Here is a 15,457-nt window from a genome sequence, read left to right as displayed (position 1 = left end):
CATCCAAACAGATATTTGGAATAAAATAATATCTTAAACCACAGGTTAAAAAATCAAAGGAACGATCTGAATGAACAAACAGGAATGTCGATATTCAAAAACAAACGAAATGCGTGGATATTAGTTAGGTCAAATTCATTAAATGATCTATTTAGCCGGCATACAGTCGAGGGGACAAAACTCGTGTAGACATACCGCCTTTCTGTTGTGTGGCGTGTATCGTTCACTAGTGTAATAATTGCTATCAGAACTAAGTGCACATGTAAATATGGAAAAGTTTCTAATTTAAACACCAAAATAGTAGCTTTGCAGTATTTCTGTTCACCAAATTTCCATATTACAGCAGAATTGTGTATTGGCAATCAGTTAACCAAAACAGACTTCGAAAAAAAAAAACATTCCTTGGGATTTTGACATCGTTTTGTACTTGTACTTGAAGTTGTGACCTTTATCTACAAGATAAATAAACAACAAAGTAACTAATAACTAGTAAGAAATATACTTTAATCAGCTTACCTACAAAGTATTTAAAATATACTTTCTTGCATTATAAATTTGTAAATATGATGAACACTTAACAATGGTGACAAAATGTACAGCAATAGAGTATTTAACAAAACCGCTTTAGAGTAAGAAGGCATGCATACACTCCCGTGAATGCAATCAAAATGTCATTTGTGATGAACTAAAATCTTACATGATATTGAATACATATTACAAAATAATTTTAAAAAACAACAACCAACAGCAAAATAATAATAATAATACATAAATAAAACAAACCAAAAATCACATGATTTTTCAAAACTTAATCCATTCTTATATCCGATGCCACAAAACCCACCAAATTTATAAAGCGTCCAAATATCGTATTCATGACATTGCCGATGTCTTCAAGTCAACATTATTTTGACACTACATTCATATCGACTGACACAACTCATTCTCCCAGGCACCCTTATATTCATTTAACATTCATACAAAACGCATACATTGGGTAGATCTTTTGAGTATTGACTCAAAACCAAACTGTAATCCGGATACTCTTCGAATCTTATATGAAAATAATAATTAAATTATTTACAGCTATACGATGGGTTGTATTCATGATATTTATGAACAGACGATTATCTGGTAAATGGCTAGATAAATATTATATTATTTGAAAAAAGTATAAAATTTTATAGCAATTATGTTAATGATTAATTGAAGCTACAAATGTTATAACAGATTTTCATGTAAGAAACCTTCACCGTGATACACGAATGTGTGGCAGTCCCGATTTCCATTGGCTTCAATATGTTTGTATACGAAAACAATTATTACTAAAATCCACTTAATCAACGAGACAGGAAAGTTAAATACAAACGTCACGTACCCATTGTAATCTGAGGAAGATTATAAAACGAACATTTATACTATTTACAGCAAAACAGTGGGAATGTCTGAAACGTTTAACCCAAGACCAACATTTGAAAAAAAAAATCTTTTCATCTGTATAACTTGTTATCATAAAAGAAAATGATTTATTTTCAAACGCAACATCGAGAAACAAACTTACCTGTACAGGAACTCTGCGTCAACTTTTTATTGGTTAACATCATTTCAATGCATGTACATTCCGAACTAAAAGCCATGATATTAATATTGTTACATGCGTAGAAAGATTGAAACTGTACATGTCACCAATGCTGGAACCAAATGACTTTCAGCATTCTTTTTTTCACGATGTAATTGTATGATATCATTAATATCAATGCAGATTGATTCAACATCTAGTGTAAACAATATGTAAATACTTATATAATTTCTAAAAACAATCAGCAAATTCGTCAGAGATATTTATTCCAATTTACGTAACAACCCTTAAAAAGACATATTTCGTGCTTGATGTAAATATTTGGTTCGAAATTTCATAACAAATCACGACATTTAGTCCAAAACTGGGAAACTCAACAGTTTGTCAGCTTGGCGGGTAAAAACGTTACCTCACTTGATTGATCAAGCTGACATGTTTAGTTTGTAGCGATTACAGACGCTGATAGAGTTATCGATGGAAGGTGTTAACGTATATCGTAGTAAATATTAAACAGCGCATTGGTAAAAAAGTGACGATAAGATATCAGATAATTACATCGCACAAACCGACTGTAGAACTACCCTAAAAATGTCTTCACTGCACGTGTTACTTCCGACGAACAAACTGGGCATATTTTTTGCTCTTTAGAACATATCCCACATGTAATTCTGTGTCCACATGGAATGAAGAGCATACATCTCTCCCTTTCCTTGCATGTGACACAAAGCAACTTCTCCTTCAGGTATCTGTTCTCCATTTTCATGGCCGTCGGAGCTAAAATTGAACAAATAATGTTTATGAAAAGGTATACATACCCACCAACACAATCAGTTAAAATAAATTCAACTTTAATCCATAATATTTACATATCTCCGTTCTTCATCGCGCGCTAACCATAGGAAGTGTTCGTTGCCAACTGCGGGCATACTACCGTATACGCAGTCAAAATGAGGTACAGTCCTTAGATATATGTGACGAAAACACATTAATGCCAAGAACAGAGTATTAAAGAAATGGTTATTGATCTTGTCTTGATGACTCTTTATGACTTGAGTAATGTTTAATGATCTTACTTTTCTGAACATGGTAGAATAAGTTTGATAGTAAAATCAGAAATACATTAAAAAGATTTGTACCCTTTGACATATGACTGATTTTTGATTATTTATTGAGTTTCTTTTATTATATAAAAAGTTGTTCTTTTCGAGTTAATTCACTGTTAAGATAAAAATTCCAATGCATTTTTTTGCATTACGTTTCGTTTCACAAGTCCTTAGAATCCTATTGATAACCGCGATACTGTACTAGGAAATTATCTTCTACTTACTTAGTTGAAATTCTTCCTCGACTGATACGATATCTGTAAATAAAACAAAAAACACATGTATAGGTTGAAGAAATCATTTGTATTTTATGACGTTTAGTAAAAAATTGTATTTTTATGACGTTCGGTGAAAATTGGTATTTTTATAATGTTTGGTAAACATTGGTATGTTTATGACATTTGGTGAAAATTTGTACGTTTATAACATTTGGTGAAAAATTGTATTTTTAAGACTTTTGGTGACAATTCTCAACTACAGTATCTGCAATGGTCCCTTTGCTTATCTTGCCATGCTTGATGTTATTACGAATTTCTCAACCAAACTCATACGTATATATTTTGATGTGTCTACATTTCAACACGAACGTGAGTTATGAATCGTACCAATGTCTTCAGAGAACGACGCTCTTCCTTGCTCTTCTAATTCAAATGCTATTTCCATCAAGTCTTTCGCACTGAAATCCCGTCTTCCTAATGCCAGAAAAAGAACGCAAAATGGATAAAAGTCAATCTATGTCCTTTTAACAAGGGCTTTATGAAATGCTTTGTCGTTTTCTAATTATCAATTATTTATCTTTATCTAGTTATCTAATGTAATAAATATTTCTTAATGATTGACTGTAATATATAATCCCTTTCAAACAAATTTACCTAGACGATGTATGTATCTTTATTATTTCCTAAAAAAAGAAGTAAGTACAGTATGTAAAGTTAACAAACCTGTTCTTTCAATGTATAACATAATGGCTTCCTTGACAGTCGATTTACTGTACCCAACAGAAAGCACACTTTCACTTGCCGCAGAAAACAATGGATTTTTCCATTCCTTTTTTTTACATTCTTCCACAAATGTTGGTGCACAAGCTGCTGTTCAGAAAAGGAATGGAAATATGAAATTAAATGATGTTATTTTTAATTAAAAAAATCTTAATATAGTAGATGTTCCGAAATCCGAAAGTTATTAAGAACAGTGCTGGCATAATATTAATATTTTAGAAAGACATAACTTCAGGAAAAAGAGTTAACTCTAAGTATTAACGTTAATTTCAGTGGATTCCATACACATAGACATAGCATCATAATGAGAATTTGCTAGCATGCGATATATATGGCTCAATGAGTAAAAGGTATAGCAAACATACCGGTTCCCTGTGAGGCAGCTGCAGGAAGATCTTCGTGTCCGTCAGGAACATTCTGTTAAATATATTACAAAATTTGAAATATAAACTTTTTACACATGTAACTCTTATCTGAAATAATGTTCAATTCATTCTTTAATTTCTGGTTGTTTTTTTGTTTGTTTGTTTGTTGTTGTTTTTTTTTGGGTTTTTTTTCCTCTAATATTCAGTTTTTGCTGCCACTAAACTTTAGCCAACTACACATTATACGCAAAAATTACTACCACAAATTGCTATCACAAGTTACTCGGATATAGAATATCAAATCAAGCTTTACCTCCGGAACAGCAGAATTTTGAATAAATTGCAAGCCTTTGATCTTGATGACGAATTTACACAACGGAAACCATCTGGCGTGCTCAGTCCAGGGATCATCATTCGGTTCCCACTCCCGAAGACCTCCGTCACAGTAATGGCACCGGACAGTGTCCGTCGCACCTAGACATGAGGGTGTCATTAATTAAAGATCATTATAAAATTCTATGAATAAACACCTCTATCACCACGATTTCCGTTTACCAAAAACTTCCTGAAAATTATGTTATAATATACTCTTATGATAAGTTATAATATATATTTGAATAGCATACTATATTATATTGCTTTAAGCTGAATATATATACATTAAATCATGTTTATAGAATTTTGTTCATCGCTATAAACGTTATTTCAATTTTTGGTGGGATTCGGGGTCGTTTTTTAATTGAGGAAATAATGCAGGCTTGACCAGCAACAATCAAATAGATATACACAAATATAAGTAAACTATTGTCCGGTTCGTAATATCCATGAAAATATACCTACCGTTACAATATTGCAGTTATTTATATTTCACCAAAAGATATTAGTTCTTACAGGTAACATTAAATTTTCACTTCGCTCCGCCTCAATGAAACTTGTAAACTAAGATTACTTGATTAAAACCGATGTTCACTGGAAATAATTCCAACAATATTTGGAGCTTACTTGTGTCTTGCTTAACATTATTTCTTAAATTCATGAATTTTACCTGTGTAGAAAAATCCAGCCTGAGCTAGCTGACGTGGAGTCTGCATAACAAAGTCTTGTGGCCAGGATGGCTTAAAGGATTCTTCTCTTTTAGCAGTAGTATCCATATGAGGATGTTTTGGTGAGTATATCTGAGAATATCAATACATCCATAATCATTATATGTATAATCGTTATACGTATACTTCATGTATACAATCACATCAGTGAGTGTTAATTCCTATGTTTTTATATTATTTTTCCGCAATAGCTATTCCAATAGTTCTATACGACAAGGAATTATAGGACATAGAGTTTCTCCAATAAAGTTCAACATTTACTTGGAGATTCCATGGCATGTTGTGAGGTATGTCATAACATACACATAAATTGAAATATAACAAGGCATCGTATGTAATTCAAATCCCCTCGCATGTCAATTATACCCGCTGAAATATCCTGCAATAAACCCTGTGGCCAATACATTTGAAGTAATTCTAATTTACCGATATATGAAATTTGATCAAATTTTCATTAAGATAGTCACAAGAGCAAAGACAAGGATTTGATACGTGGTAGCAGTGACTTTGTCCTTGATCTTGGTATCCTGAAACAAAATCTCCTTCGGCAGTTTTTGTTTTGTTTTTGTTTTTTTTTGTTTTTTTTTTTTTGTTTTTTTTTTTTATACTTAACCATTTTATGAAGTTAATTCAAATTACGCCTGCAAAAGTGAGCTTAAGTACAGAGTAAAACGACCTTTCCCCTCCCCGACTTCAAAGGGAAGGGGTAATTATTTTATCGGAATATAACATGACGTTTAAACGGAACTCAAACCTGTTCTGAAAATTCAGTTAAGTCTTAAAAGAATTTTAACCGCTTCTGGTACACTGAATTCGTTTGTTAGTTCCTCTGAAGGTATTTCTATACATAGAATGTCTGTCCATTATACAGATGCTTCCTGTAATGTTTTGAAGTGACTAATTACCTGTGCCCACTGCAATTGGATATTGTTGATGAACCGTTCATCTTTTCTGCTCTTGAGAAAGGGGCAGTCTGGGCTATGACGCGCATGCTCAACCCAAGGGTCATCTTCCGGGTCCCATTCAGCAAGGCCAATGTCACAATGGAAACAGCGAACTATATCCTCCTCACCTATTCAAAAGCAATTGATAATATAACGATTTGTCGTGATCTCAAGCAGAAAGTAACCGGTAGTTGTTTTCAATTAACAGTAGGTTATGAAGTTGGCTATACGTGAAATTGAAACATAAATACGTCTGAAGCAAATACTTCCTCACGTGATGACAGACAACAGCTATCAAAAGAGGTCGCAAATTTGTGTCTGAAGATGAAAGCGCAAATGTTTATGTAATCAAAGTGTTTCTATGTAACGAACACTGCGAGGTTTTCATACATATTGATATGTTTTCATTTGGATGACAAAGCAACGTTATGTAATATGTAATAATTGTATCTTGTTTGTAACAGGCATTTTCATTGGCTTAGACATTTATAATATCAGTCCATAACGTAAAACTTTTATAACGTCGCTCTTGATTGGCTGATGGAGCAAAATTAAAGTGAATTTTTGCAGGCTTCGCGGTTCATTTAGAGTACAATCCGATTTGTCTTCTTCTTTATACTTCAATAACAAAAAAATATATCCAAGTTAATCATTATATATGAGAGCACAACTGACATCCGACTCGTGACGTCATTTAATTTATAAAGGAATGTTTTCGCGCAACAGACATTCAAATTTTAATTGATTGAAATTTCGAGACGCGACAATTATATCTTAATAAAACATAAATCTTCCGTCGGGTATTATAAGACCGTATCACAGTGACATTGACTGTCGTATGTCTTTGCATATCATTGGGTATTAGAGTAAACAGACAATGCAAAGCACTCAATATACTCTGTTCCGTCAAATCGTATTCCTGAAACGGTGTGTAAAATCGGACTGTTTTAACAAATGCCTACATGCCCTATGCAGTAGATGGAAAAGTAGTTCATGACGTGTTTCTTCAAACTTTTAAAGCTACACTTTCAACTCTAAAATTGACACGGTTGTTGTATACAAATGGTGACTTAGCAGTGTAAAATGAATTTATCCTGAAGTAAAAAAAAATCCGGGTGATAATTTGAAAACAATGGTACTTCAGAAAAAATCATCACGTTGTTCAATAAACCACGGGCAAATACATGATACGATTCTAATGATAATAACACTTAAACTTAATAAACAGAATGTTCCAGTTATTGAACCCAGATGACGTAGTTGTCGTTAAGTCGGGCATTTTAGACCATAACGTGGATTTATTATTCTCTTTTCAACAGAAAATGTTGATATAAGTATTGGACTGTCTTTGTGAGTAAATTGATGTGTGTCGGTTAAATTCTTGCATTTAAATCCACGATAGATACCATATAAAGAACGTTTCATGCTTATATGTTTAAATCGAAACCAAACCATATTGATTCAACGTTTACAAGGTAATATTACTTATCAAACAATTCATTACAGTGATGTATTTGTGAATGGTGGATTTTTATAATTTTACATTTTAAATTCTGCCTTGCCATTTCATCAGTTTTATTAATCAAAAATATAGTTTTAAAAATCATATTTCCAATGTTTACCTGTGAAGAAGAAACCGCTGTCCACCAATATATCTGTATTGTGCTGTGGTTTTGTCCAAGCTCTAAAGGAAAGTCTGCGCGACTCTGGTAATGTGTACAAAGGATTGCGAGGGGAGTACATCAAATGGTCGGCACCACCGGAAGCTGTTTCTATGAGGTCAGACTCGGAAGTGACGTCAGAATGTATAGTCTCAGTAACCTCCACAGATTCGGCCTGGTTCTGTGTAAAATCAGGTGAGCTGTGTCGTCGGTTTGATTGAACATCGGTTTCTTGTTCTCCTGAAGGAACACTTTCTGTAAATGAAGTCGGCTCATTGACCTCCGGATTTAATGCAAGACTATTGTCTCCTGGTGTTCTTGAAGTATTGTCATATACTACACTTTCTACTGTAGAACAATTGTCAGCACATCTATCATTTGCATTTTTGTTGCCATCATTTTGAGGGTATTCTTGTTCTTCCTCCGAAAAGCATTCCCTGGTTGACACTGAGCATTCCTGGCTGTCTTGTTGTTGAGAAGGTATCTTACTGTTGCCTTTCAGCTCTGATGAATCCACAACATCCTTTCGGTCATTGTTATCCCCTATCAATCCTGGTCTAGCCAATTCGCATGACGAGGTGAACGAAAGGGAAGAAAACAGCGATGACATGGATGATGCATTCTGTACTTTCCTCTGTGTATCGAACACCTGTAGAGTAACCGATTGTTCTATTGGTCTGTAGTTGCAGAGATTTCTCCTAAATTGGTTCTGTATAACAGTAAGTACGCGTGCAATAACTTCTTCGTTTATAAAGACACTGGAATTGACTGTCAACGCTTTTTTGAATATTGCTTTTGATTTCCTACGCGGTGATGATCTGCAGATTACGTCAACCGAAGATAGGAGTTTTCTAAAGGTGATATTGTCGGGATATATATGGAAAGTCACTTTGAATACTGTTTCGGAAGTAGCGCATTTTGTTTTTGATCCAGGCCCTTGTTCCCGTGGTTTTTTCACGCGTATCACCAATGAATAGGTGTACTTGGAATGTTTCACTACAGTGATGCAAAAAGACCCAATAAGAGTCTGTGACGTGATTATGACTTCACAAAATCTTACTAGTCTTGTTACAAAGTAGACACACGAGGGACGAGACTGTTTTGACGCCAGTGATTCAGTATCTTCACCGTTAAAGCCGACTAGCTTTTCTACCAATTCCTGTAACTGCCGAGAATCTGGAAAAACGGCATCTCCATTCTCGATACTATTGTTTTCCAGTTCGGCATTTGATGATCCATCCAAACATGCGATAGTACCTGGTTTGTATCTACCAATGTTATCTTCGCCGACTGAACAAAACTCTAAGTTCTTCGTTGCATGTCGTTCTAGTATTTTGGTTGATCTAAATTTGAAAATGAACAGAACATTATTATCGGAATTAAATTCAAACAATCTAATTAAACCTCATCAAAACAAATTTCCATCCTCAAATTAATTCTTTATTAATCGTAAACTGATACAGTTTATGGATATAAGATTTGCATACATTAAATTACAATAGATATTTCCAGGGACAATCATACAAATTATAATTTTCTGCTAAATGATTTCCTCGTAATATGTTTGCATGATGAATAAATTTTCCTAAATTACACAATTCTTCTGTATTAACAGATGATCGAAATATAACTAATTTGAAGACGGAGGGATTTATTCGAAAATAGGGCTTAATACAAGGGGCATTTAAAAATGAGGTGATATTCACCTCGATGTCAGTAAGACAAACAGGGCAGGTTCTAAGATACCTAGGTACGTTTCTATGACTAATTGAAATCAATAGGCATCGACAAAATATGTTTATATCATAAGAGAATGTGGTGATCAACCGTAACTGCAAACTCTCTTTTATTAGGTCGCTGACCGGCCTCTTAAACATGAAGTAGATAGAGATACTTTTTTCACAAAAAGTGTGATATTAGGAGCACGATTGCTTAAAATTTATAAGAGCCGAGTTGTTAAAATTTGGGTGGACGGCACACTGATCCGTTAATTAGTATCCCGATGGTTGTCAGCACCAGCTTATTTACGGACTAACTTGTCAAAGGACGTGTGCTGTTAGGGGCTGTTCATACACAACGTGACAAACCATGACAGTGAATACTGAGTCAAGAGTCATCCTCCGTGTAAACTTCTACAGCGAAAGCTACATAGGCCTGTATATGGCTCTCATAGTGGAAAATTAGACCAAAAACGAACAAGTCAGTGTTGTATGTATTATCAGCTTAACTTAATGACCTATAACATTTGACCTTATGACCTATAACATTTGACCTAATGAACTATAACATTAGACCAGATATTGTTAGAATTGTATATTGACATTACAAACAACAATTAAAATCTGATGGGTCATATGCAATGATAGAATTTCTGAGAGCTTCCTAAAAGGATTCCTAAAATGTGCAATTTACTCCTGAAATGTTTTTCCCAATTCATCAATTTTATTCTCAAACCAGCGAAAAGGGCCCTGAAAGCAAGGTGCCCGAGACCTACGAGGCCATTGTTATCTTGTTTAAAAGTTGAGATTGAACTAGTTCAAGAGCAAAACCTCGGAAAAGTACAGTTATAAACGGGTACCTGTAACGTGCAAAACGAACGCAAAACGAAACGAAATCAAACAAAACGTTTCGTTTCGTTTAGCTTTCGTTTCGCACTTTACATGCACCCGTTATAAACCTCCTGCTGACAAACCTTTACCCTAAATGCCACGTGAACACACCTACATTCACAAGCGTGATAAAAATATGACATATGAATATGATATTCACATGTCATATATTATGGTAGATACATACAGTCTCTGTATCTTCGCCGTCTATAATCCGTAAAGAGGTTTATTGCATGCGATGTATTTATAGTATTTATAGGAAACTAAATAAAGCTAAAAATAGACACAAATATTGTGCACTCGTAATTTATCAGTAGGTAACTGTTGATGGCTGTCTAAAGCAGTTTGAGTTCATTTTAGAACAAGATTACGGAAGAAACCATCTACATCATTACATAATATTTAACAATGTGTTGTATCGCCTCAATCTTTATATTAGGTATGATTCTAAATATGTTAGATAATATCCATTGTATCTGTACGATAACCACACCCACATCAAGAATCTATACAATGTAATATAAGATATATTTAGTACATACCTTTGTATTATTTATAGCAGCAATATCATATGCTGTAACTCAATTTTTTTTAATTTTTTTTTTAAATTGCTAACCTTAACGAATAACAACGTGAAAATATTAACCGTTTGATAACCATCGACTTCATTTCTTCCTTCTCCGTGGACATTGCTTTCGATATAATGTATTTATATTTCTATCACAATAGATGGGTCTTATTCAACTCATCAATAATCGAATGACGTCACATCACCGGGTCCCGGCCGTCACTTGTAAACCTCATTTGCATACGCGAAATTAAATTTGGCCACGTTCCCCTTTGATTCAAGTCGATATCATTGTGGTAGAAACAGGTCACACGACTCGTGATTTTTGGATAAGGAATTTATTTCACACTCGTAAGTTTTTTGGGGTTTTTTTTGTTTTGTTTTTGTTTTTAATTTACACTCGCTAAAGCTCGTGTCTTTTGGAACTTTAAAAAAATAGCTTACTCGAGTGAAATAGATTCCATATCCAACAACCACTCGTTGTGTGACCAGTATTACTATGATACCAGAGTAATGTCTTATTCACACTGCATTTGTTTACAAACCTTGTCTCCAAATTACGTCTTGGCCTGATAGATATGGTATCAGACATCTTTCCTGAAACGAAACATAATAAATTAAAAAAAAATGAAATTAATTACCCGAATGGATGACAGCAATACGTTTGTTAATGTTTTATATTCATGACAGGTTTGGTTTGGTTTATTTAACGTCCTATTAACAGTCATGGTCATTTAAGGACGTGCCAGGTTTTGGAGGTGGAGGGAAGCCGGAGTACCTACGGTCAGTACCTGGCAACTGCCCCACGTAGGTTTCGAACTCGCAACCCAGAGGTAGAGGGCTAGTGATAAAGTGGCGGGACACCTTAACCACTCGGCCACAGCGGCCCCTCATGACAGGTCACGTGTCATTTTATGCTAATGTATATTAAAGATTTAAAATATTTCGTTTATAACAGGATACATTATTATGCAAAGTTAACGCCACACGTTGAAATAGCACGATTCAGAATACGACGTAAGGTTAAATGGATATGTAGTGCATTATCTGAGAAATAAATCCCCGAATCATATATCACCGTAGATTTCCTTTCATTACAATATACAGTTCAATTTTCTCGCCCGTATGCCTTATAATGTGTACATTTTAAATGATATCAACATTTCAAACAACTGTACATAAGTATCGGTCTATAGACATGTTTTCAAGTCGGGATTTACCATCAAAACAAACCATCAATTCAATTATTTTTTTGTCTAGCCGAGAAATAAGTTCATACTTAAAAATGATATTGTTTTATGTTTAGTGTGTGAGTGGACGAGTAAAAATACAATTAAAATGTATTGTTAACGTTTTGTTTTGTTCCTAAGAGAGGACACATTAAATCAAAACTTCCGTTTTGTTCATTATCGTTATAACTCCTCAAAATTTTCAGCGATTTCCGAATTCCATCCCAGGGGTTTTATCATCTTGTAAAACACGTACACGAACAATGAAATTGGAAATTTACATATTATCATTCATATATATTTTGTATCTTTATACTGTACGCTATCCACTATATGTACATGGGGTATTTTCACAATCTCCATATCGACGTACTAAATATTGATCTACTGGAATTTTCTTGAAAGTTTCCTGTGTACGAAGTAGAATCTATGAATTAATAAATGAAAAGTAATATACAAATAAACAAAGTATATATACTTTAACTTAAAATACAACAAAATTATAACAAAAAAACAATACAGAATATAATGAATATGACATATAGATCTATTTCAGTACGGACAGTAATGTTCGATCAAATATGAGTAACTTCCTCAAGATGACATGTTCCTTTAAAAACATTTTGTGAGGATTTCAAATCGGACTGAAAAATCACATCATTACACATCGTGAAGTGTTTTGATAATAATCATTATATCTGCGATGTACATCCTAGAAATCAAATACATAAAGCAGAAAATGAGAAAATGAGAAAATGCTTGTAATATTACCTAAAATGTCGTTGTCTATCCTGTCTCTGTATGTATATCCAAAGCTTGCGAATGTGTATTTAAATATCCGTTTTGGGAAAACCCACCGCGATGAACCTAAAAATAACTTCGGAAAAACCACAGGGTGTGTACAGCATTCGGAACACCTCGGCCGATTCTCTACGGTCAAGGAGAATCGGCAATCGGAACCCCTCGTCATTTTCTCCGAAACTAGACTCGGACCAAAGTAGTAACCATTTTGGACTACTTTCGATCACATGACACAAAAAATGGCGGCGCCCATGTTTCATTAAACGGCGTGATTCAGCGATCATCATAAATCGACATGATGTGAAAACGGTACTTAATGGGATGTCAAAAGTTTTCCACATCACGACTGTAGTATTTCGTTATATTTCTCATATTTCGATCATTAGGAAGTCGCTGATTTACCTCCAAGTAAATATTTGTCTAACAGTCTCAAATGGTAATGTTTTGTTTTGTCAGCGAGTGTTCGAGTGTCAAGTAGGGTATTTCTGTTACTCAATACATATAAGTTCTCTAATTTTCTTAAATGGTTTCGACAGATCTCACCCTTGATTCTTTTATCTTTTAAGATATATATATATATTTGTCATGACAGGTCTGATATAATATATATGTACATGTACATCAATATACAGTATACAATGTATACATTTGTATATGCCAAGATATCTATAAACATCATCATTCCTGCCATCTCATTATGACAGCAACATTTTTATCAATTGCAAGATTTGCAGAACATCATGTTCACCTTCAAATATGATATTTTTGTAGATATATTTATATGTAAAAACACTGAAATTTAAGACTCATAATTTGGAGGAACTACGTAGCATACCTGAATGTTAATAATTATGATATTTCAAGTACAATTGTATTTCTTATTGATATACATCCAAATTATCACTAGCATATAAAGACTTCTACAATATCTGAATTACATGTATGCAGGAATGTTTATGTTATAAATGCATATAAATTATAATATGAAATCTAGACAAAAGTGAACTACTGAAAACTTGTAAACACGGCCGAGATAAGTTTTCATGAAAGATGTGTTCTCCTTTCTCTAACTTGAAAATCATAAAAAAAGAAATGACAGCAGATATAGGTCTAGTCTGATTCATATTACACCAGACCCAGAATATCTGTACTGTTCTCCCACAGCTGGATTATAGTCTGATTTATATTATACCAGACCCAGAATATCTGTACTGTTCCTCCACAGCTGGATTATAGTCTGATTCATATTATACCAGACCCAGAATATCTGTACTGTTCTCCCACAGGTGGATTATAGTCTGATTCATATTATACCAGACCCAGAATATCTGTACTGTTCCTCCACAGCTGGATTATACTGTACTGTAGTCTGATTCATATTATACCAGACCCAGAATATCTGTACTGTTCTCCCACAGCTGGATTATGCACTCATACATTATATACAGGGTAATGATCATACCTGCACTTTGATAAAGTCTTTTTTTTTTCTTCAATATTAACAAATCTTTGCCAATATTATATATATATGTATATACTATTATAATATTTTCATCAGCATTATACAGAATACAACCATGTGTCATCCACAAAGGCAAATGAACCAGGATGTTTTCTTTAGGAAAGTGGTTAACATGGAGTTTTTTTTTCCAAAAAGCAAATAAAATTCCTATTAGAACATTATTTCAAATAATACAAAATCCGTTAAAGAATGGTGAAATAAAATATGTTTATGTTTATTAGGTATAAAAATACATAGTTAACCCTTAAGCATATCAATTTGGTATGATTCTATTAATATATTATGATAGAGGATAAAGTTTACTAATGGTAAAATCATTATCCAGTTCTCCAAATTTTCTTCTATCATGTATGTCTCCACATATATGTCTCCAGAAATGTTTTTTTTCTTATCTTGTTGTGTTTCTTTTTGTTTGAAGTTCACAGATTTGATTTTTCTATATGATTACATCCATATACACTGTACATACCAGAAAAAATATTGCGGTGAAGGAAAGCTGGGAATAGCCCTTTATGAAAACCTGAACATTGACAAGTCAACTTTTGTTGCTTCATGCTACAGCTAAAACAAAATGTGTACCAGTGTAAAAAAAAAAACACCAGCTAAAAGTGACTTGACATTTTAACAGTGACATTGACTGTTGACACAGTGATAATTATCTCTGGTCAGCTGAACCAAGACTGAATTTTGTTACAAAAATAAACTTAAATCATTCATTAAAACCTGGAGTAGAAGGTCATTAACTGTTGTTGACAGATATCATATGTAATTAAATCACTGATGATATCGCAGTTCAATCACCTTTTTATTTCACTCCACAATCCAAGCGAAATATAATCTGAAGAAGTTGAATTCTAGTCTTATTTACTTTTTAATTAAAATTAGATTGAATTAGAAGATTGTTCCAAACTACACTTACTGTACTTAATGATTTCTGTTAATTATTCACCTATAAATAGGATTGATAATGAAATT

At 33.5% G+C, this 15,457-nt stretch overlaps 1 protein-coding gene across 2 annotated transcripts; it reads right to left on the bottom strand.

Annotated features, from left to right (window-relative positions):
- Positions 1-485: 485 nt before the first annotated feature.
- LOC117326846 (E3 ubiquitin-protein ligase XIAP-like) lies at positions 486-13,595 on the bottom strand. Of its 2 annotated transcripts, none has more exons than XM_033883623.1 (11): positions 12,931-13,595; positions 11,476-11,527; positions 7,715-9,096; positions 6,054-6,220; positions 5,091-5,220; positions 4,359-4,519; positions 4,046-4,097; positions 3,624-3,770; positions 3,288-3,374; positions 2,907-2,939; positions 486-2,353 (listed from the first exon to the last, which is right to left on the bottom strand). In XM_033883623.1, the coding sequence occupies exons 1-11, from the start codon at positions 13,127-13,129 to the stop codon at positions 2,157-2,159; spliced, it is 2,607 nt and encodes an 868-aa protein (XP_033739514.1). In that variant the 5' UTR covers positions 13,130-13,595; the 3' UTR covers positions 486-2,156. The 2 variants fall into 2 exon arrangements, with proteins under 2 accessions (XP_033739514.1, XP_033739515.1); XM_033883624.1 differs by having other exon boundaries at positions 3,624-3,767; positions 12,931-13,594.
- Between the last annotated feature and the right edge of the window lie 1,862 nt (positions 13,596-15,457).

Source organism: Pecten maximus, chromosome 5 (genome assembly GCF_902652985.1).
Source record: "Pecten maximus chromosome 5, xPecMax1.1, whole genome shotgun sequence".
NCBI classification, from domain to species: domain Eukaryota; kingdom Metazoa; phylum Mollusca; class Bivalvia; order Pectinida; family Pectinidae; genus Pecten; species Pecten maximus.
Note: the sequence above shows the minus strand (reverse complement) of the source record. Positions and strands in the feature narration are given on the sequence as shown.